Source organism: Rhinolophus sinicus, chromosome 2 (genome assembly GCF_057876585.1).
Source record: "Rhinolophus sinicus isolate RSI-liver-muscle chromosome 2, RSI-T2T, whole genome shotgun sequence".
Taxonomy (NCBI): domain Eukaryota; kingdom Metazoa; phylum Chordata; class Mammalia; order Chiroptera; family Rhinolophidae; genus Rhinolophus; species Rhinolophus sinicus.
In genome coordinates, this window is record NC_142502.1 from 114,874,267 (window position 1) to 114,895,494 (window position 21,228).

Sequence of the window (21,228 nt, forward strand, 5' to 3'; positions counted from 1 at the left end):
TAAGTAGACCTACAAGACTTGGGCTACTATTTTGGGGGCCTGGCTGGGTTACATCTGCTCCTGATGCTGCAGATAGTGCAGGAGCTGGCAGACACCTTCACACTCCCGCCAGATCCACCAGCAGCTTCGGCTCACCTGGCATCTTCTCCGGCCGACGCAAACATGGAGTCTGTCACTGGCTGGGCTGTCAAAGGAACAGGAGGAGTGACACTCTGGCTGATGGCTGGGGACACCAAAGCGATAGTAACAGCATTTGCCTCAAGAGGTGCCTCTCTTGGCCTCTCTCCCAGGTGCCATGAGGTGCGTAGAGTGGCCACTGGCAGGGACGGAGCATTCACTTCCTGCTGGGAGCTGACACTTGGCCCCATGCACGCTGGATTCACCTTCCGTGTAGAACAAACAAACAAAAACAAAGCAATGAAGTCCAGAATATTAGTAATGGGGTATTACGGCTTTTCAGTATTAGGCATTATACACTGGCCTCTTTCCCCTACAGCTATTCTGAAATGAACCGTCGACAGCAACAAAAAGACCACTCTCCACAAGCGGGGCTTTGCACTAAACCAGACACACTGGTAGCTCATGCCTCTGACCACTGAAACACCCCTACAGTTTCATCAGTCTCTGAGAACTGTCTTATTTCTCTCACCTAATTTTGGGAAAAGACCAACGAGTCAATGTAATGAAACGCTCACAACGATGCTCCTTCCGTTCAAACGCCCCGGGGCGCTGTTTCCTCTTTGATGAATAGTAAACGTGAGTATAAGTTCCAATTATAACTTCCACACAAGCATGGCTCACACGGGATGGATAACAGGCTCTACACTTAAAATCTTTGCTTTTCTACTCATTGTACTTAGACTATAACTGTACACTCTCATGTTACCAAGTTAAAAAACATGGAGTAAATTCCTCACCATATAAAAGTATTCTCACAATTTGTTAAGAAAAGCACCAAATATCTAGGGCAAAAATAGTTATTTCACAAATGGACAAAATATAAAAAGTTCCTACTCATGGCTTCCGGTCAAGATGGCGGAGTAGATGTACGCTGTGCTCGCCTCTCCCATGAGCACATCAAAATTATAACTAAATCACAGAGCAACCATCATTGAGAATCGTCTGAAGTTTAGCTGAACAGAAGTCCTATAACTAAGGACATACAGAAGAAGCCATGTTGAGACTGGTAGGAGGGGCAGAGATGCCAAATGGGCGGGTCCCACACCTGTGTGCAACCATTAAAAATTGGGAGGGATATCTTGGCTGCGGAGACCCCCCCCCCCCCCCCCCGCAGGAGCAACGGTTCCCCAGCCCAGACCACCAGTGCTGGGAAAGAGGGGCCCCCACAATGCCTGGCTGTAAAAATCAGCAGGGATTCAGTCCAGGTGAGCCAGAAGGTGGCTGGAGATCCAGGAATTCTCTTAAAGGTCCTACACACAGGCTCAATCACTCACAAACACTTGCCCTGGGCTCCAGTGAAGGATAGCAGCTCTAAAAGCACCAGGGACATTCAGGGAGAAACGGACTGTCTGACTCAGGATGAGGACTGGAGGGGCAGCTCTCTTGGAGTCTAAAGTGCCAGAAGGTGCCATTGTTCCTCTGTGGAGGCCTCCCTCAGCACAGCTGGAAGGTGCAGGTGGGCACCAAATCTGAGTCTCCATACACCTGGCTAATACAGCTCTTGCCCCACCCTGGTGATTCTCTGAGATCCTGGCTCACCTGACTCTTTCAGGGGCTGTTCCTCACAAGTAAATGCCAGCCTCTGCCAGCACTGCAGACTTCCCTAAAATCTCTCAAAGGTCCACAAACCCCAAACAAGCAGTGGTGGCCTTGGCATGCCCTGTACCTCCTGCTAAGTTCTCCCCCACTGGACACTAGTGGTGGCCAGCCTCAGTTCACAGCATAGCCTTTCCCAGGAACCTCTAAGCCCAGCACAGGCAGCTACCACCACAGATCACTCTGTAGCTTCCACCAGGTGGTCCCGGGCTGGGCACAGGCAACAGCTGAACTCGGCTTCACCAGACCCCTCCCAAGAGGACCCAGAGCCAACACCCCTGGTGCCTGGCTTCAGACCACAGCAGAGCACCACCAAATTAGCGCCACAAATGACACATCCAAAGGGTGGACTGGCAGGCACCAGAGCCCCACTAAAGTGAATAATCCACCATGCGGTCAACCCTCCCCCCCACCCCCCCCCCACCCCGTCCGCCCAACAGCTCATCTGCTATAGTCACCTCTAGTCCTCACAGACAGCCTGAGGGTCAATTTCCACTGACATGCCAACAGCAATCAAGGCTCAACTACAACAGGAGGGCACACACAACCCACACAAGGGACATGCTGGAGCACCCCGCTTAGGTGACCAGGGAGACTGTGCCACTGGCCACAAAGCACATTTACTACATAAGGCCACTCTACTAAGACAAGAGACAAAGCAGCCCTACCTATGCAGAAACAAACACAGGGAGGCAGCGAAAATGGAGAGACAGAGAAACATGTTCCAAATGAAGTAACAGGAGAAAAACGCCAGAAAAAGAAATGAAATGGAGACAAGCAATCTACCAGATAGAGTTCAAAACACTGGTTATAAGGATGCTCAATGATCTCAGTGAGAACTTCAACAAAGAGATAGGAAACATAAAAATGGAGATAGAAAACATTAAAAGGACCAGTCAGAAATGAAGAATACAATAACTGAAATGAAGAATACATTAGAGGGAATCAACAGTAGATTAGATGAAGCAGAGGACTGAATCAGCAATTTGGAAAACAAGGTAGTGGAAAACACCCAATTGGAACAGCAACAAGAATGAAAGAAATGAGTAGAGTTTAAGGGGCCTCTGGAACAATATCAAGGATAACAACATTCACATCACAGAGGTACCAGAGGCAGAAGAGAGAGAGCAAGGAATTGAAAACCTATTTGAGGAAATAAAGACAAAAAACTTCCCTAACCTGGAGAAGGAAATGGACATACAAGCCCAGAAAGCACAGAGTCCCAAACAAGATGAACACAAAGAGGCCAACACCAAGACACATCATAATGAAAATGTCAAACGTTAAAGACAAAGAGAGAATCTTAAAAGCAGCAAGAGAAAAGCAGTTAGTTACCTACAAAAGAGCTCCCATAAGACTATCTGATTTTTCTACAGAAACTTTGCAGGCCAGAAGAGACTGACAGAAAATACTGAACGTGATGAAAAGCAAGGAACTACAGCCTAGATGATTCTACTCAGCAAGGCTATCACTTAGAATCAAAGGACAGATAAGGAGCTTCCCAGTCAAGAAAAAGCTAAAGGAGTTCATCACCACCAAACCAGAATTACAAGGAATGTTAGAGAGACGTCTTTAAGAAAAAGAGGGAAAAAATTTAAAGTATGAGTAAGAAAATATCACAAAGAAAAAATTTCTCACTAACAAATACATAAAAGCACTGGATCAACCAATGCTACAGTTAGAACAAGGGTTAAAAGACAGAAGTAGGAAGATCATGTGTAATTACAACAGTAAATTAAGGAATGAATACACACACACACACACACACACACACACACACACACGAAGTAAAAACATCATATAATAAAAACAAAAATGTGGAGGGGGTGAGTAAAAATGATAGTGATTTTAGAATGTATTCAAACTTAAGAAAACATCAACTAAAAACAGAGTGCTATAAACATAGCTTGTTATATGTGAAGCACATGGTAACCAGAAACCAAAAATCTACAAGAAATATCCAAGAAATATAGAAAAAGGAATCCATATACAGCACTATAGAAAGTCATCAACATACAAGAAAAGAGAGCAAGAAAGGAACAGAGAACTACAAAAGGTCAGAAAACAATTAATAAAATGGCAATAACTACATGCCTATCAATAATTGCTAAGTGAAACAAGCCAAACAGAGAAAGACAAATACCACATGAATTCATTTATATGTGGAATCTAAAAAACAAAATAAACAAACAAACAAAACAAATAAACTCGTAGATACAGAGAACAAACTGATGTTTGCCAGAGGGGAGGGGAGTTAGAGGGTTGGGAAGGGCTTATGAAGTACAAATTGGTTGTTACAAAACAGTCACAGGGATGTAAAGTACAGAATAGGGAATACAGTCAGTAATATTGTAATAACTATGTATGATGCGGGTGGGTGGCGAGACTTATCAGGGAGATCACTTCTGTAAGTTATATAAATGTGTAACCACTATGCTGTACATGTGAAACTAATATAATATTGAATGTCAACTGTAATTAAAAAAAGAAAAAAGTTGGGGTGGCCGGTTAGCTCAACTGGTTAGGGCGTCGTGCAGACAACACCAAGGTTGCCAGTTTGATCCCTGATATGGGCCACTGTGAGCTGCACCCTCCTTAAAACAACACAACAACAAAAACATACTTATCAGTCATCAAAAAAGTAGTTAAAAATAACCTATCTAAAAATAATCATAATATTCAATTCTGAAGAAACATTTTGAAAAAAAAAATCAGACTTTATCAGGTATCAAAACATATAACAATGCTGTGGTAAGTACACAACATAGAATGATCAAGAAAAAACCTGTTGCCCAAACAAAGTACAAATATTTTAGAAACGATCTTGTGTATTAAAAATTTAGTACCTGATAAAGATATTTTAAATGAATGGGGAAAGGCTGAGCTGGTCAATAAATGATTTAAGGGAAATCGGCAATCCATTTGGAAAATATATCCTTATGCCACCGACATACAAAAATAAGCCCCATGAAAGGAGGACTCTGGTTAAAAACAGTGGCTTAAACATGTGTTTTATTATTTACACCCTCCTCAAACCAAACCTCCCCAGCACGACAGTAAAGGAATCCTAGCATATAAAACAGCAGGTGAAGGCTGACCTCTGGAGAAGGTGAGAATTTAGACACATCGAATAGAAGTAAAGGTGGGACTAGGACAGGTATGTGGCAGTAGTGAGTCTGTTTACAGTGAAGATCCTGAGATCCATTCTTACAGGTATACGTCCACCTGGCAGCAGACTGGGTTTCCTTTCTGGACAAACTGAATCAAAAGGACGCGGGGCCAAGGCAGAGGGTGGTGGTGACAGAGACGAGGACTGAGTGGTCTGCTTCCTGAACAGCAGGACCCCTCGCCCCTTTGCTTGGCTCCCAAGCCAGCAGCCCGGGTGTACATCCTCAAATCAAACAGACGCCAACAAGGCCCCAAGGCTCCTAGGACGTGCAGTCAGTCTCTGCAGGCTCTCGGATGAGTAGATAGTTAAGGTCACCAGATAGGACAGGGTGATCAGATTTCAATGTGAACAAAGACAAAAACAAAACAAATGACAGGTAGAATATTACATTCACATAATAAGAACAGGCAGCTATGAAAATAAACATTCACAGTAAAAAAGCTATCTGATCTTAAAAATGTCATCTGAAATAAAAGGGTCATAAAAAGTTAAGGAAATCTAACAGAAAGTTAGGGGGGGAAAGCACAAAAGTAGAAAAATAGGAGGAAAAAAAGTGAAGAAAATTAGAGGATCAATCTGGGATCTCCACTATCCAGTATGATTACAACAAATAAGAGAATGTGTATGGGCAAGAAGTACTTAAAAACTAAAGAAAATTCCCCAAAATCGCAGGACTGGAATGTTCAAACACTGAATGTAATGGGTAGCAAGTGCAGAGGGAAAGCACATCACCAGGTCACAACTGGGGAGAGACGACCCAGCACGCTGTCAGAGAGCAGATGGCATGTTTAGAGCCAGGAATCAGAATGACTCCGGGCTTCTCAAACACGGAGCCCCACACAGAGGAGCAGAGCCTTCCGACCTCCCTCCCAGAACATCAAGGCCAGTCAATGATCAGCCAAGTGTGAGGGCAGAAAATTAACCCTCCCAGGTAATTTTCTACAAAAAAGCTCTCGGAGACTATGCACCAGCCAAATAGGGATACTGCAGAGCAATGATGACAAAGGAATGAGAAAACAAGCAGGGACACACCACAGCGGGGAGCCAAAGGGAGGTCAGCTGCCCCAGCCGACCTGGAGGAGGGAGCCAGAAAACTGTGGAGGGCATGTGGCCAAGAAAAGTGAAACTAAGAGCGTATCTGATGCATCTGAACCTGATGAAAGGATACGTCCAGTTTCTTCAGAGTGTGGGGATATATAACTGGTTAAGTACCAAGAAAATACAGCAAGAGAAAATGAGACAATTCTTTTAACAATGTCTTGGAACTCTCCAGGGAAAACAAATCATGCAAAAAGGAAATCCAAGTAAGCAAGAATAAACAAAACAATCTAATGGAAACGTAACTATATAAACACACAAATAAATAAACATGTACAGACACACTGAACATCAGAATTGAATTAACACTAAAATTAGGGCACAGAAAGGAGCAAAGAGAAGAGAACCAGAGGCACGAGAAGTCAATGATGGGCACACACCTCAGGACTGTGCTGGGACGCGGGCAGGCTCTCCCGGGACGGCTCCGTCACTTGATGCAACCTCTTATGAAGTTCATCCATTTTCTCTTTCAATAGCTGTTCTTCAAAAGCATTAGCTTCTTTCCTTATCATATAATGTCTGTCTTCGTTTACTTTAGGAAAGATGATGGTTTGCACACTAAGTTTAAATTCAGGCCATAGAACTGCAAATTTTTTACTAGTCTTTTCCATATGCATTAGGTTATCAGAACTGAAATATGTATTACCTTTACTTTGCTAGCTATTTATTTATATTAAAGTATAATCCACATATAACATTAGTTTCAGAAGTACATGATTCTATGTTTATATATATTATGAAATGATCACAGTTAAGTGTAGTTAACATCTGTCACCATACATGGTTACAAAAAAAAATGTTTTTCCTTGTGATGAGGACTTTTAAGATCTGCTCTTAGCAACTTGAAAATATACAACACGATTTTATTAACTAGTCACCATGCGGTACATTATGTCCCCATGATTTATTTTATAATTGCTAGTTTGTACCTTTCCAACTCCTTTACCCATTTCACTCCTCCGCCAATCTGTTTTATCTATGACATTTTAAAAAAATTCCACATATACGTAAGATCATATAGTATTTGTCTTTCTCTGTCTGACTTATTTCACTGAGCATAGTGCCCTCAAGGTCCATTCATGTTGTCACAAATGGCAAGATTACATTCTTCTTCAAGGCTGAATATTTTGCTGTGTGTATAACAATCACAATTTCTTTATCCATTCTTCCATTGATGGACACTTAGGTTGTTTCCATATCTTGGATATTAATAATGCTGCAATGAACATAGGGGTGTATGTATCTTTTTGGATATTTTCATTTTGTAGTGTTTTGTATATTGATTTTGTATCCTGCAACTTTACTGATTTTGTTTAATTCTACCTCTTTTTTAATGGAGTTTTTCTATATATATACACGTTATATCATCTGCAAATAGTGTTTTACTTCTTCCTTTCCAATCTGGATGCCTTTTATTTCTATTTCCTGTCTAATTGCTCTGGCTAGAACTTCAATACTATGATGAATAAGAATGGGCATCTTCATCTTGTTCCTGTTCTTAGAGGAAAAGCTTTCAGCTTCTCACCATTACATGTGATGGTAGCTGTGGGTTTGTCACATATGGTCTTTATTATGATGAGGTAATATCCCCCTATACCCACTAGATTGAGAGGTTTTATCATAAATAGATGTTGAATTTTGTCAAATGGTTTTTCTGAAGCTATGATTTTTATCCATTTTGTTATGTGATGTATCACATTGACTGATTTGCCCATGTTGAACCATCCCGTATTGCTGGACTAATTCCCATTGATCATGGTGCATGAGCTTTTTAATGTACTGTTAAATTCAGTTTGCTAATATTTTGTTGAGGATTTTTGCATCTATTTTCATCAGGGACATTGGCCTGTCATTTTTTCTTGTGGTGTCCTTGTCTGATTTTGGTATCAGAGTAATGCTGGTGTCATAACACGAGTTTAAGTGTTCCCTCCTTTTCTATTTTTTGAAGAGTTTGAGAAGATTTGGTATTAATTATCCTGTGAATGTTTGTTAGAATTCACTAGTGAAGTTGGTTAGAATTCACCTTTTAATTATAATTTTTACCTGCCTTTGGCATGGTTACTTTTAAGTCCAGGGAATATAAGTTACAAAAATGTACATGTTGATCAAGAATAATATTTGGTAATAATATGATACTAAACATTTCTTCTAAAACAAACATGACTATGGAAATCATTTGAAAATGGACCAGTTTTTAAAAGATATACATTTTTAGGTGCTTTCTAAGAAGAAATAAGTAAAGCGCTCTGAAAGGTATTTCAAGCACATGGCGGCAGGCTCACTTCCAATGGCTAGTTAACGTAGTCATGTCACATACAAATCAAATCGCCTGGCTAAAACTTTAGGTCACGGTGTGTGTAAGAAAAATGGACCTGTACGTGGCACAAAATGGGTCTTCCATGCATGTTAGCTGATGGCTCCCTCACGTATCAACTGAACGAGCAATAACAAACAAAAAAGAGAGGCCAACAGAGTGACTATAGTACAAATAACTGAGATGGTGAAAGTCCTCAGTGGGACAAAGACTCATTTTCCTGAGGTCAACCCTGTGATAGCAAAGGAAGTGCAAACATTGGTATTAACAATATTCATGGTTTTCCCTGTGAGGAAGCTTTGACCCACTCCATAGCCATAAATGACATGGCAATGGGTCAGAGACTCCTTCTAAATGTCTTATCTATAATAGTTGCAGATCTTAGAAAATCTCAACTCTAGTTCCTAACTGAATCCTTCCACAGTAAAATAAGTGGCCCAGTGGTTTAGAGTTGCTGTATACAGAAGATCAAATACACACAAGAGGTGTTTAAATGTTTTAAAATACCTATTCTAAAGCTAAGGCAGCACTGGTGTGGGTATCTACCAGTGCTGTTTCACCTCCATGCCCTTGGATGACAAGGGGGCCCCCACCAGCATTGAACAAGGATGTATAGGCTTCTGATAGGATGAGCTCGAAACTTTTTGGCATTCTTTCAGCACAGGCAACTATCTGCTTAAAAATGTTAATCACTCAGGAATGACCATTATTTTAGCGACATAAGAATAACTCAGACAAGAAGACTGCAGTACCCCACTGCTCATGCTTTCTCCGTTGATTGTACTTTTGGGCTCTCAGCTCTTCAAAGGAGAATTCTGAGTCTCCACGAATGAGCTTCTCCTTGCAGTACATAACAACCTGCTGAACGTCAGCTCTGGCTGCCAGACAGGGCTTTGCGGAGCATTCTGACTTAGAAATCATGATCACCCGCTGTTCCCTACAAAGGGAAGAAAATATCATTTACAACACTGTACAACAGCAGCTCTTGACAGAAGCTAAGGAATCGATCAATGCAGTCATTGTACTTGCATATTCGGCTCTTTGTCACAAGCTGAAGATGGTACTCCAGAAACTTCTGAACCCTAAAAAGACAAAAAAAGAAGTGTAAGCAATCATTTACCTGAAAACACACCGTCACCCAAATTACTTCACAAGACAATATAAAAATGCTGACTGGTTCTTCGCCATCGAGTAGATTTATGTTCTTTTCCATTATAATAGCTGAAGCTTTAGTTTGCATTATTAATCTTAACGATAGCTTCTGCTAAAGTCTGATAAGAAAGTGACTTAAAATTGTCTACTTGGGAATAGAGAAGGGCATTTATTTCCCTTTGATCCATAATCTGGGGAGGGGCCACAGTGCCTAAGTGTTAAAGGATTAACATTCCAAAACGCCACATTAAAAAAAAAAATCATTAAGATTTTCTTCTGGCACTTCTTATCCCCAGGAACTCACAGTGCTGGCATTTATTCACTGCACAAGTATTTACTGAAGACCTCATATATGTCATGTCCTGAGCTGGGTCCTGGGAATGTGACCGTAAACAAGACCCGTCATTTAGCTGCTGGCTAAGAGTTCAGCCAGGGTGACAGGAAGCAAGGAGCCTGGTGAGCACACACAGGGTGTCAGTCAGGCGAGGTGGAGTGTCTGTCGGGATGTGAATGCGTACCCTACTTCTAAGAATGTGTCACTCACTACAACTTGCATGTGTGCACAAACAACAGAGCCCTTCCCACTGGATTTAGCTTAAAGGAGGTCCGGCAAAGTTTGAAGGGGCAGTTGTATCAAGAAAGATGCTGGGAACAAACAAGGCTGAGCAGAGGACAGGCGAGCATTTTACACACCAGCAAACCATTAGGCAGAAGAGATCTCGATGGGGCAAAAACCTTGAGGACGATAAAAGACAACTCAGGTGGAAGGCCACCTTTCCCCACCGCAATGGTGGTTCCATTTATTGGTGGGTGGCAGAAAACTGACAGATGTCATCTGAGGGCTTCTGCTGGCTCACTGAAACAGTCAAGGCCCCAGTGTGAAGAGCGTGAAAAGGAATTTAAACTCACTATAATTTGGCATTAGAGTGAAACAGGAACATGAGACATACACGAAATGTAGAGTGACTGGGAAACGAACCAGGATTGCCTGGAGTAGTAGAGCCTGGGTTGAGGTTAGTCACCAACATCCAGAGCTCTGAGTTTGGAAGCAGGGCTCAGAAGCCTCCAGGTGGCTGTGGTCCAGTGTGGGGTCCCTGGCCTATGAGGAGGCGGCCAGCAGCCCAGAGGAGAACAGCAGCTGGGGCAGCGTCTCAGCACGAGGAGACAGGACGTTGTGTAGTGGGGTGCGTAGGTCAGGTTAATGCAGAGGGTGTGGTTGGCCGGTAAGTTATTTAAATCCAATACTGGACATGAGCAGTGGGGAATGATGACAGGCCAGAACGTCCCCACAGGTGCAGGTGGTTGAGATAAAGGTCAGTAATGAAGGACAAGGTCAAGGAAACGAGATGACAAAATGAGAGTGGAAGGCAGCAGACGACTGACCATTCAATACCATTCTCAGTTTCCACAAATATTATTACCTGATTCTTAGAAATGCAAGCTGAGTCATTTCCTGGATTTGATTTTGATGTCATCGTTTGGTTTAAAATCTGAGCATTATGCAGAGGTTCTGAGGTTCGAGCTATTGGGTGGGGGTGAAAGAAAGAGAAATAAGTATAAAATCAAAGTAAATAAAATTACTACAAATACAGTCCCCTGGTCTTTCAATAAGTAGCATTAAGAAATAAACCAGCTCATCCAACACTGTCTCACAAAGTGTAACTAAAACACTTTTTAGACAAGAGGAATATTGTAGAGACAATTTTCTGATCAATTCAAAATGACCAAGGAAATACCCAAATGTGAACTTTAAAGAGTTAAACAACAGGATAGGAGAATTCATGCTTACTGCTAAAATGTTATCTTTATTTCTAAGGAAGAAAATAACTACATTTCTTTAAAAGTTGCATTAAAAACATTTGATTCAATTCAAAGCAGATGGCCTCCAGAGTAAGTACTGTTCTCCATTTGGAGCAATTTTGATTTTTTTTTTTACATTCTAAGCATATAATGAAATCACCAAGATTTTCATGTGGGTTTGCCCTTTTAAAGCGCTAAGACAGAGCTGCTGCTCTCCAGGGCTGTTCAGCTGCCTTAACGATCAGAGTGCCTTTCCTGTTACCTATGACAGTACAATCAATAAATATCGGATGGATTTGTTTTTTAAAGAAGAAAAAGAAAAAGCAGTGCAAATCAGAGACTAAATTATCAACAATTTAGACATTTTAGAAAGCATTATTTTACCTTGAGCTGGCAAATGGGTTTCGGTGACACGTGTCTGAAATAACCTAAATGACAGTAGAGAGGCATAATAATCAATATAGATTATAGACTTCAGTTTAATACATACTTGCACTAAAACAAAAACTAAATACAATAAACAGCTTATTCGAAGCTAGTAAAGACTGAGGTCAAGAGAAAATGGAGAATTTTAAAGTTGCTTTAAAATTAAAAAAAAAAAATTCTGGTATTATCTTCATACCTAGTACACTCAGATTAGGAAATTCCTCCATTTGCCTAGTTTATATCAGTATTTCTCAAACCCACCCAACAAACGCACCCTCCTTCTTCGTGTACCACATACGCCAGACGACATGGGGTCTTTGAACCCTACATTTAAGCATTCTACACACCTGGAACATGATGAATATAATGTACGGAAGAAAGACGTTCAAGCACAAACTCAGACTACTACTCACAAAGGCAGATACAGAGCTGTTCATGATGCCAGAACTTAAATTTACGTCATTTCACGGCACCTTTGCACATCAACCCAATCTGTCAAGTAACATGCAACTTCCATGCCTGACAGTTTGGGATGATGTCGGCAAGGGTGCACTGTATAAAGAGGCTAAAAGACATACAGCCAAAGGCAACCAGATGCCAATTCAGACTTGACTCTTAGTTCAAACAAACCAACCATTTAAAAAAAATTGCATTATGAGGAATGACTGAAAATTGAGTGATTGTTATTGGTAATTTTGTTAGTACAAAAACGGTGTAAGTTCTGTAAGAAATCACCTTTTAGAGATGTTTAAAGAAGCGTTTGGGGTAAAATATTTTGCTGTCTCAGATGTGCTTTAAATTCTGCATAGAAAGAATAAATTCAAATGTCAAAATTATTATTATAAAGAGCATGAGCACTATAGCAAAGTTGAAGAAAATGGAGTGTATGAAATACTGGAAAGGCTACGGTGAGATAAGCTGCCTCAGAGGCCGTCCAGCAAAGAGGGGCCGAACGCTGGCATGAGCGTTCCAGTAGGTAATTTGGTGACGTGTACCACAAGCCTGAAAACTCTTCATACACCATCTTTGACTCAGTCTCAATTCTGAGAATCTATTAGAAGAAACTAGCTAAAAATAGGAAATGATGAGGCAAAAAAGGGTTAATAAAAGTGAGGCCTGAAGGGGGATGCCCAGGCCTGCACCCCCTACCCAGGAACCGGCCAGGCTCATCCCCTAGAAATAAATCAAAGGTGTCCAAACACTCCTAAAAAGAAGACATAAAACCCAACTGGTATTAACTGGTTCCTCACACTTGCACAAACTGTTAAAACCTATCTGTTACTTGACCTCTAATCTTATTATAATACAATTAAAATGAAACAAACATTAAGGCTTGGGCCCCCGGGGTTTTTTCTGTATGCATTATGTGTAAGAGCATGTGCAGAAAGAAACTAGTTATATAACCAACATATGTCAATCAAATGACCTCAGTCTATCTGTCGTATCTCCTGCTTTGTAAGGAAATTTACCTAGAACCTATCTATATAGGAAAGCGAACCTAAAGTTAGGTGTACGTGTCTGCCTCCGAAATTTTTATGCCAACATCTTTCTTCTTGAATAAACTATCCTTAACTTTTCGAGGTTGTGAATTCATTTACCTTTTGTGAACAACCAGGGGGTTAATGCCAAAGACACAACATTCAGCCGAAACTTGGGAATTCGACTCTGCCTCCCTCTCCCCCTCAGTAGTTCAACTCTGCCTCCTTCTCTCTCCCTCAGGAGCCTCTCACGGAAGGATGTTAAACCCTCCCACTCCTCTTACTCCCTGTGTGCTTTACTTTAGCTTTCCATGAGGCACCTCCGATGGTCTAGCTCGGTAAGTGGATATGCCTGGGACGTCTGTAGGGTGCCAGGAATTCCACAGATTGGGTCCACGACCCCTGACCTAGGCGTGCTGAGGAAGCTCTCACACCTAAGTCACTCTCATTCTCTCTCTCTCTCTCTCTGAAGTACACGGTAATGTGCACTAATTCCGAAACTCCAGAGATAGAGACCACTCAGAAACTAGTGGAAAATCAGGGGGACGCCCTTCGATTTCCTGGCCCAGCTACCACAAACCACTGCCCCACGCAGCCATAGGAGGTGGCCCCTCTGTTCTGCAAGCTGGGAACTTGTACTCCCAGGTCTTTGCCATCGGAACCTCTCTCAGGCACCTGTTCCAGGCTTGTACGCCGTCTGGGCTTCATGCCAACCGGGCCTCTCTGTCTGAGGCCCCTCTGCAGTGGCGGACTGCTCAGAGACCAGATTTTGAACCCCAGCTCATTTCAGTATTTGGTTCTGTAAGTACTCTAGTTCACTTATTTGTTTTGTTTTATTTGCCTCTAGTATTTCTTTTCTCTTTTTCTTTCCCTTTTCTATTCGTGTCTGAGACACCAAGCTGATCAAGAGCTCTGCACCTATACCTTCTGAGAGCCCCCTAGGTTGTGTATTAGCAAACTGATTACCTTATAATTAGAAGCCAACGATGTTTTATTGTAGCACAGTTTGGCCCACATATACGTTCTAATTCTAAGGAAAGGTAGCCTCTCCATGGGTCTTTAAGTTATTATACTATTTTTGAAGTTAAAATTGTTTTGTACACCAACTCTATATTCAGAAACTTGGCAAAAGCAAGTCTTAAAAGGTTTTTCTAACTCTCAGTAACTTTCAGGATCTTGCAGATAACATGAAATGTAAACAAAGGGCTGCTGTAGCAGCTGCTTGAGGCTGAGGTAACTGAAGAGAAAAAAAAGAGGTACTTTTAAGCACAGGAGGCAAGCCCTACCCTCCTCCACCTCCCCACCTCTTTGAAGTTGTAAGGGCAACTATAAGATCTTAGGTCCTCTCTGCAATTATTGGTGGTTCTGTTTATATATCTGGTCTCTAATATCTGTATTTGTCTGTGTTTTATATATAATATAAAGTTTTTGCTTCTGGATGGTATTACCAGTTTATAATACATGATTGGCCTAAAATCACCAGCGCTTATATTAATTAAGATAATAAAAACTGACTCAAGTACTTCTCAGGATCACATGGTCTAAGAAAATATTTGATACTAAGGTTAGTTTAACTTTCAGTTAAATAGACGTGTCTTTTAAGGTTATTAACATTAAATATGGTATCTTTTATTTTACCTGAGTTTGCAAAAATAAATTCATGTTATCTCTTTTACAGAATTTGTCAAGAAAATAGCTTGGGTAATAATTAACTTCGAAATCTCAGGGTTAAGAACTAATAAGAAGTAACTGAAATAAGGTTTAGATGAAACTTTTCAGTAATAATTATATAATATGGATGTTGGACGTGGTTTCTCATCATCTATTGGTGACTTAAGATCTTGGTTTTGCTAAGTTGTGTTGAATGATAAAAGTTATTAACTATCTAGGTATTTCAAAATAACAAAATACTGAAATTTCAATTATTGGATAGGTCTGAGTTTATCTAATTCTGGCTTGTCACGGAACATTAAAAGATAAATTAAGATTTGTTTATAAATATATCTTGTATTGTATTATAAAAGCCTATGCTTTTGAAGGTTACAAAATATATTCCTCGATTTACCAGTGGAAGTGCTAATTACTTGCTTTTGGTTATCAGTAAAAATTAAGGTTGTGAAGGTTATGGATTCTAATTAATATAAAAGGAAAGGATGATGTGTGTTTTCAAGGAAGATAAAAAGGTATGGAAATACATTTTTGAAGGAACTGAAACAAAGTAGTTTGTCTTAAAGATAGTTATTTCTGAATGAGTGGAAAGAGACAAACTAAAGACTGGGAAAGTTGTAGAAGGCTTATAAAAGAAAATCTTGAGAGAATTTTATATATGGTTAAGTTAAATACGATTAACTAAGTAAATTTAAATATCAAAGGTAAGCTAGTACAAAATTCGAATTGAGTTTTCTCCCTCTGCTAAGTAAGACAAAATTTGTTAGACTATTGGTCTACTACTACTATTATGAAAAAGTTTTCTGCCTAAAAAACAAAGATTACATGTATCATCAAAATAATTTCTATGTTTTATAGCATCTTAATTAGGTCTTTAATTACACAAGAAAATTAAATCTAAGAACTAAGTTTTGCTAATAGTTATATGAATTTCTCTATATATTTTTATTTGAAATCGTTATTTTATTTAAACCACAAATTTCAGATGTTTGAGTTATCTAGACAAGAGCTATTAATCATTATTTTTAAATTTTAAATTTTCAACAAATTAGCTATTTGAATAAAAAGTTTATCTTAGAAAGCATAAGGGTAAGGTTGAGTGAAGAAATACAACCATATCACAAAAATAAAAAGTACAGATGTAAACTCAAACAGCTACTGTGTATACATATCGTTTCAAGTACAAAATGGTTACTCAACAAACACTTGTTAAATTAAAGGGAGAAACGTCAATAAAGTATATAATTTATGACCAAGAAATTCCATTATTATAACAGAATAATCTAGTTATATTAGCCCAAAGAACTGTTTGATTTTACCAGCATTTTAATTCTATATACTGGTGTATGTATGTGTATAGGTACAAGTTCAGAAAATTATAACAAGAGTATCAGAAACAAATCCAAGTAAAAACAAAGTCCACAATGCAATGGGAAAATATTGCCAGGTAAAGTTAGTATAAAATGCCTGCTCAAGTTAAGGACTGAGTAAATACTTAGACAGTAAAGAAGGAAATTTAAAGATTGATCAAACAAATAAATTTGTTAAAAATAGTATGTTGATAGCAAGGATGTAATAGTAATTTTTCTTGATAAAGAATTCTTATATCTACACCAATATAAGATTAGGTAAATGTTTCTTTTATTCTTTCATTTTGCATATTTTATAAGAGAACAAAAATTATTTTTTCAGTTACTATTTTGATATATTACTGAATAGAATAAAACAACCTTTGGTTACGACTAACTTCTATGAATTGTCTGTATTACTACAGTGTTTCCCTGAAAATAAGCTGGGTCTTATACCTTATTTCCCCCAAAAGACCGGGTCTTATATTAATTTTTGCTCCAAAAGACGCATTAGGGCATATTTTCAGGGGATGTCTTATTTTTTTATGTACAACAATCTACATTTATTTAAATACAGTCATGTCACCTTCTTCTGGAACATCGTTATAATGTACTAAATGAGTCCGTCTGGCTGACTATCTTAACTAGGGCTTATTTTCGGGGAAACACAGTATATGTACACATATACCAGGGACACCAAAAAAATGCATACAAGTGGACACTTTGGTCAACGTTGCTCAAACAGTAGTTCGCTGTCATCAGAAGTGTCTGGATGCTGATGGTAACCACTCTGAGCATCTCTTGTAATTGCAGAAGTCAAACGTGACTTGTGTTCATCTTTTGTTATCAAATTTCTATATTTTAAGACTGCTGGAATGTATGTCTCCTCTCATGTCAGATATAAGCCAGTATGAAGAATAATTTAACTGTTTTTACCAAAAACCTAGATAAGTTAGGGTAAATTTATTAAGCTTGGTCTAATATTTTCCCTAACCTAGCAGGCTATTATACGAATTCTGACCCATTGTTGCATCTTAATGAAAAGGCACAGAACCTAGAGAAGGCCAGGAAATTTGTTTTAATATCTTTAACACTGAGGCAGGGGAAATGAGGAATAAAGTAACAGTGAGACTAGAGACGAGGCCAGAGACAGGCCAGACTTTTGGCCATAGTTATAGACAACCCAGGGCTGAATCCACCTCAGGGCACCCCAGAAACCCCAGAAGAGGAAATGCCAGATAAAGGAGCCTGCTTTGGACATGGAAGCCCAGATCACAGGAATAAGGAGTATCTTAACCCTCCAAAGAACTTGTGTCCCCTGTGCAAACTAAAGGGCATTGCAGGAGGGATTGCCCCGGCTCTGAAGGGAGTAGGGACCAACTCCCTTACCACAAATAGCTGTTCTCATCACAGGGGTGGAACTGTGGGTGACCCTTGACATGGCAGGTAAGCCTGTTAATTTTCTGGTTAATATAAAAACCATTATTCCTTTCTTGACTGCTCACTCTGGACCTATTTATTTCCTCTAAAACCTATTCAGTTGTAAAGACAAAAAGTCCCTAGATTTGGGCTCATTTTACTCAGCCTGTTCCTTACCTTTGGTCTATACACTAGAGGAAATGTAAAACAGATAAATCAGACTTAAAAAGGAGTCTGAAAAAGTTTTGTCAGGCGACCTCTAAGCCCTGGCTCTAAATGCTACACATTGCTTTGGGTTCTGACCTCCTTTCTGTGATTTCCTATGTTATTAACTTGGGAAGAAGGCCAGCAGGCACTCAAAATATAGGGACCAGCAGCTCTCCCAGGCCGACTCCTCCACACGTTACAGCCCCATAAAGTCAGAACCAACTACTGTTAAAAGCCTAGAAAGGGAGGGATCTCTAACAGCCCAGTTAACTCCTGAACGGAAGGGGCCCTTCGCAATTCTCCCAAGCACCCCAACTACTGTCAGGCTGCAGAGAGTCAGCAGCTGGGTCCCCTTCCCTTGAATCAACCCTGTTTTATTAAAGACTCCACAGGACTCCCCCAAGAGGCTATTGCTTCTGTTCCTATGAGCCAACTGAAGACCTGAAGCTCCTCTTTGAACAAAGAAGTCGATCTCCCAGGACTGATAAGTACTAATAACTAGCCCATCTCCTGGATCTGCTCTTTATTACCTTTGTCTTCAGAGCTCTAGTTTTGTCTTTACTTACAGCCCACCAGGGGTCTCCTTTACTCGTTCCTCTTCTCATTATCCTTGGGCTACTCCTATTTGGACCTTGCCTTTTTCATCTTCTTGTCAAGTTTATCTCTTCCAGAATCCAGTCTGTTAAGCTACAGATGGCTCTTGTGCAAGGCTTCCTGCCCATGCCCATGAGCGACTCTGTAACCACCGTCAGCCGCTGGGATCAGAACTTTAACTTCCAGCTCAATGTCCTTAACTTAGTTCAGTCCACAGACGAGGCTGCCCAGATTTTTGGGGCCCACTGGTTCCACCATCCCTAACCGACAATCTCATAGGTAGCGACAGCTCTACTTCCCTACCCAGCCTGAAGCAAGTACAGAAGACTGACCTTCATCCATTTCCCAAAGATTTTTCATTGCCGATCAGAGATGGGGGAATGATAAGGCAGAAAAGGGTTAATAAAAGTGAGCCTGATGGGGGACGCCCAGGCCTGCATCCCCTCCCCAGGAACCAGCCAGGCTCATCCCCTAGAAATAAATCAAAGGTGTCCAAATACTCCTAACAAGAGGAGATAAGACCCAACTGGTATTAACTGGTTCCTCACACATGTTCAAACTGTTAAAACCTGTCCGTTACTTGAATTCTAGCCTCATTATAATACAATTAAAATAAAATTAACATTAAGGTTCCCCTCTTCCCCCCTCTGTGGGTTTTTCTGTATGCATGCATTCTGGGTAAGAGCATGTGCAGAAAGAAACCAGTTATATAACCAACATATATCAATCAAATGACCTCAGTCTATACGTCACATCTCCTGCTGTAAGGAAATTTACCTACCCTTTCCTATATAAGAAAAAGCGAACCTAAAGTTAGGTGCAGTTTGCCCTGGCAACTTCTATGCCGACATTTTTCTTCTTGAATAAACTTTCCTTAGCTTTTTGAGGCTGTGAATTCACTCACCTTTTGCGAATGACCAGGGATTAATTCCAATGACACAACAGGAAATACACTAGGAGATGCTTTTATGATGCAGGAAAAAGATCTTGATACAAAACTGCTTATGTACGTAAAGCATGACTGCAATCCTCTAACAAGCAGAGAAAAGTGCCAAGCAAAACACCAGGCTTCTTCTGCTTTAGTTTTCTGTATTTTTCAAATTCCCTAAATGAGGCGTATTTAATCATAGGTAAAGTAAAAAATTGTGAAAACCAAAATTGTTCATTAAGGTATTATGTTGTTCTTTATAAAAACATAGCATTCGATTGGGGAGCAGTTAAATAGTGACATAATGCTGGGATAGACTTTACAGTCACTTTATGAGGATATAAAAGTTCCTAATTTCTTAAAAGCAGTATAGAGCTCAGTGTATACAAGCAGACGTACAGTATGGTTTACTGTTAAAACACAAAGGCACAAAGAGGCAGAGGAGAAAAGATATTGGCAGGAAATGCACCAAAATGTTAACAGTAGCATTTCTGGGCAGCTTCTTTCCATGTCACTCTCTGTATTATCCACATTTTCCACAACGAGACGATGACACTAAGAGTCCTCTCAGCGAACATCCTATTTCAAAGTCAGAGGCCCCACACCGAGCTCTACCCCAAACTACCTGTACTGTTGCTGCAGCAGCTCTCCAGGTTCCGCCCGGTTCTGAATTCCTCTCCGGAAGACGGCGCTGGCACATTGCAGCTCTCCCTGGCCCTCCAGGTGCCCAGCCCAGGCCACATACAGAGGTGAAGACAGCGTCCCAATCCCATGGTTGTACAGAAACTCAAAAAACTGGTGACGGTCACTGTTGCACTCAGCCTACAAAAACCCAAAGCCAACAGGCATGAAAACCAAGGAACCAGACACAGCCAGAGGCTTCAGGCTATACCACGTGGGGGAAGGTGGGGGCGGGGAGTGGGGTGTCCTGATCACAAACGGAAAAGTCAAGCTCATTCCTTTCTGTGACACTCAATGTCCCCATAATTACCCAAACTATTTCCCAAGGTACTAGCAGATGCTCTACTAACCCACTCTATGAAGTAGTACTCTGTCTTAATCTGAGCTTGCTCACGTTCCATACTGTGCCTCTATGCTGGTATTTTGTAATTTAGTGAACCAGTCCTTGTTTACCCATCATTCATGATTTTATTCTTAGAACTCATCCCCAAGCCTTTACTTCAAGATCGAAGAGACCCAACCTTTTAAAGCCTAGCCTGAGGTAACCTTCACCTTTTAGTACTAAATTTAGTTTCTGAGTTAATATATTTTGTTAATTATTCACAACGAACTTAGTTTATCCTTACCAACTCTTAGTACTAGGGAGTGCCTGCTTCTCCCCTCCCCCAAACACACTTCTCATCCAACAAACCTTTTTATTGAATTGTAACTTATGTTGTAACATTTACAGACTTGATACACAGAGAAAGAGGGTTCTAAAATTAAATCACTGACTCCACAATACAGAAACCAAAAGGTTCTAAAATACACATCTCTGACCATAAAACTTTAAAAAATTTATGACTGAAAATATAAGAAATTAAAAGAAAAAACAGTTTAAAATGATCTTATAATCTAGGGGAAATAAGCAAAAGTACAATTATGATTTGATTATACCCGAAAGTATACTTACAAATTTTAAACAGTAATTGATGAACCTTGGGTCATTGTGGTATCGCTTCTTATCTAAGAATTCCTTCATTAAATGTTCTAATAGAGTTGTCAAATATTCTTTATTCTCAGGAAAATTCTCTTCTACCCACCGCATGTAACTAGGAAAATATGGATAATATTAATTTTCAGGGCAGCAAACAGTTTTGTTTAAAGGAAAGAACTAGGCTAAATGCTGA

General features: G+C 40.2%; 1 protein-coding gene across 2 annotated transcripts in view; it reads right to left on the bottom strand.

Moving 5' to 3' along the window:
• The window catches only part of BUB1 (BUB1 mitotic checkpoint serine/threonine kinase), a 50,737-nt gene that overhangs the window by 25,836 nt on the left and 3,673 nt on the right, over positions 1 to 21,228 (bottom strand). The window contains exons 3-10 of one of the 2 annotated variants that reach the window (XM_019725844.3): positions 21,012 to 21,150; positions 20,004 to 20,200; positions 11,694 to 11,737; positions 10,931 to 11,031; positions 9,387 to 9,439; positions 9,110 to 9,294; positions 6,424 to 6,575; positions 136 to 383 (exon numbers count right to left, since the gene is read on the bottom strand). In XM_019725844.3, coding sequence (XP_019581403.3) covers positions 136 to 383; positions 6,424 to 6,575; positions 9,110 to 9,294; positions 9,387 to 9,439; positions 10,931 to 11,031; positions 11,694 to 11,737; positions 20,004 to 20,200; positions 21,012 to 21,150 — 1,119 coding nt within the window. Of the gene's footprint in view, positions 1 to 135; positions 384 to 6,423; positions 6,576 to 9,109; positions 9,295 to 9,386; positions 9,440 to 10,930; positions 11,032 to 11,693; positions 11,738 to 20,003; positions 20,201 to 20,409; positions 20,556 to 21,011; positions 21,151 to 21,228 lie in introns of those variants that run through there. The other variant, XM_019725846.3, reaches the window with a different exon arrangement.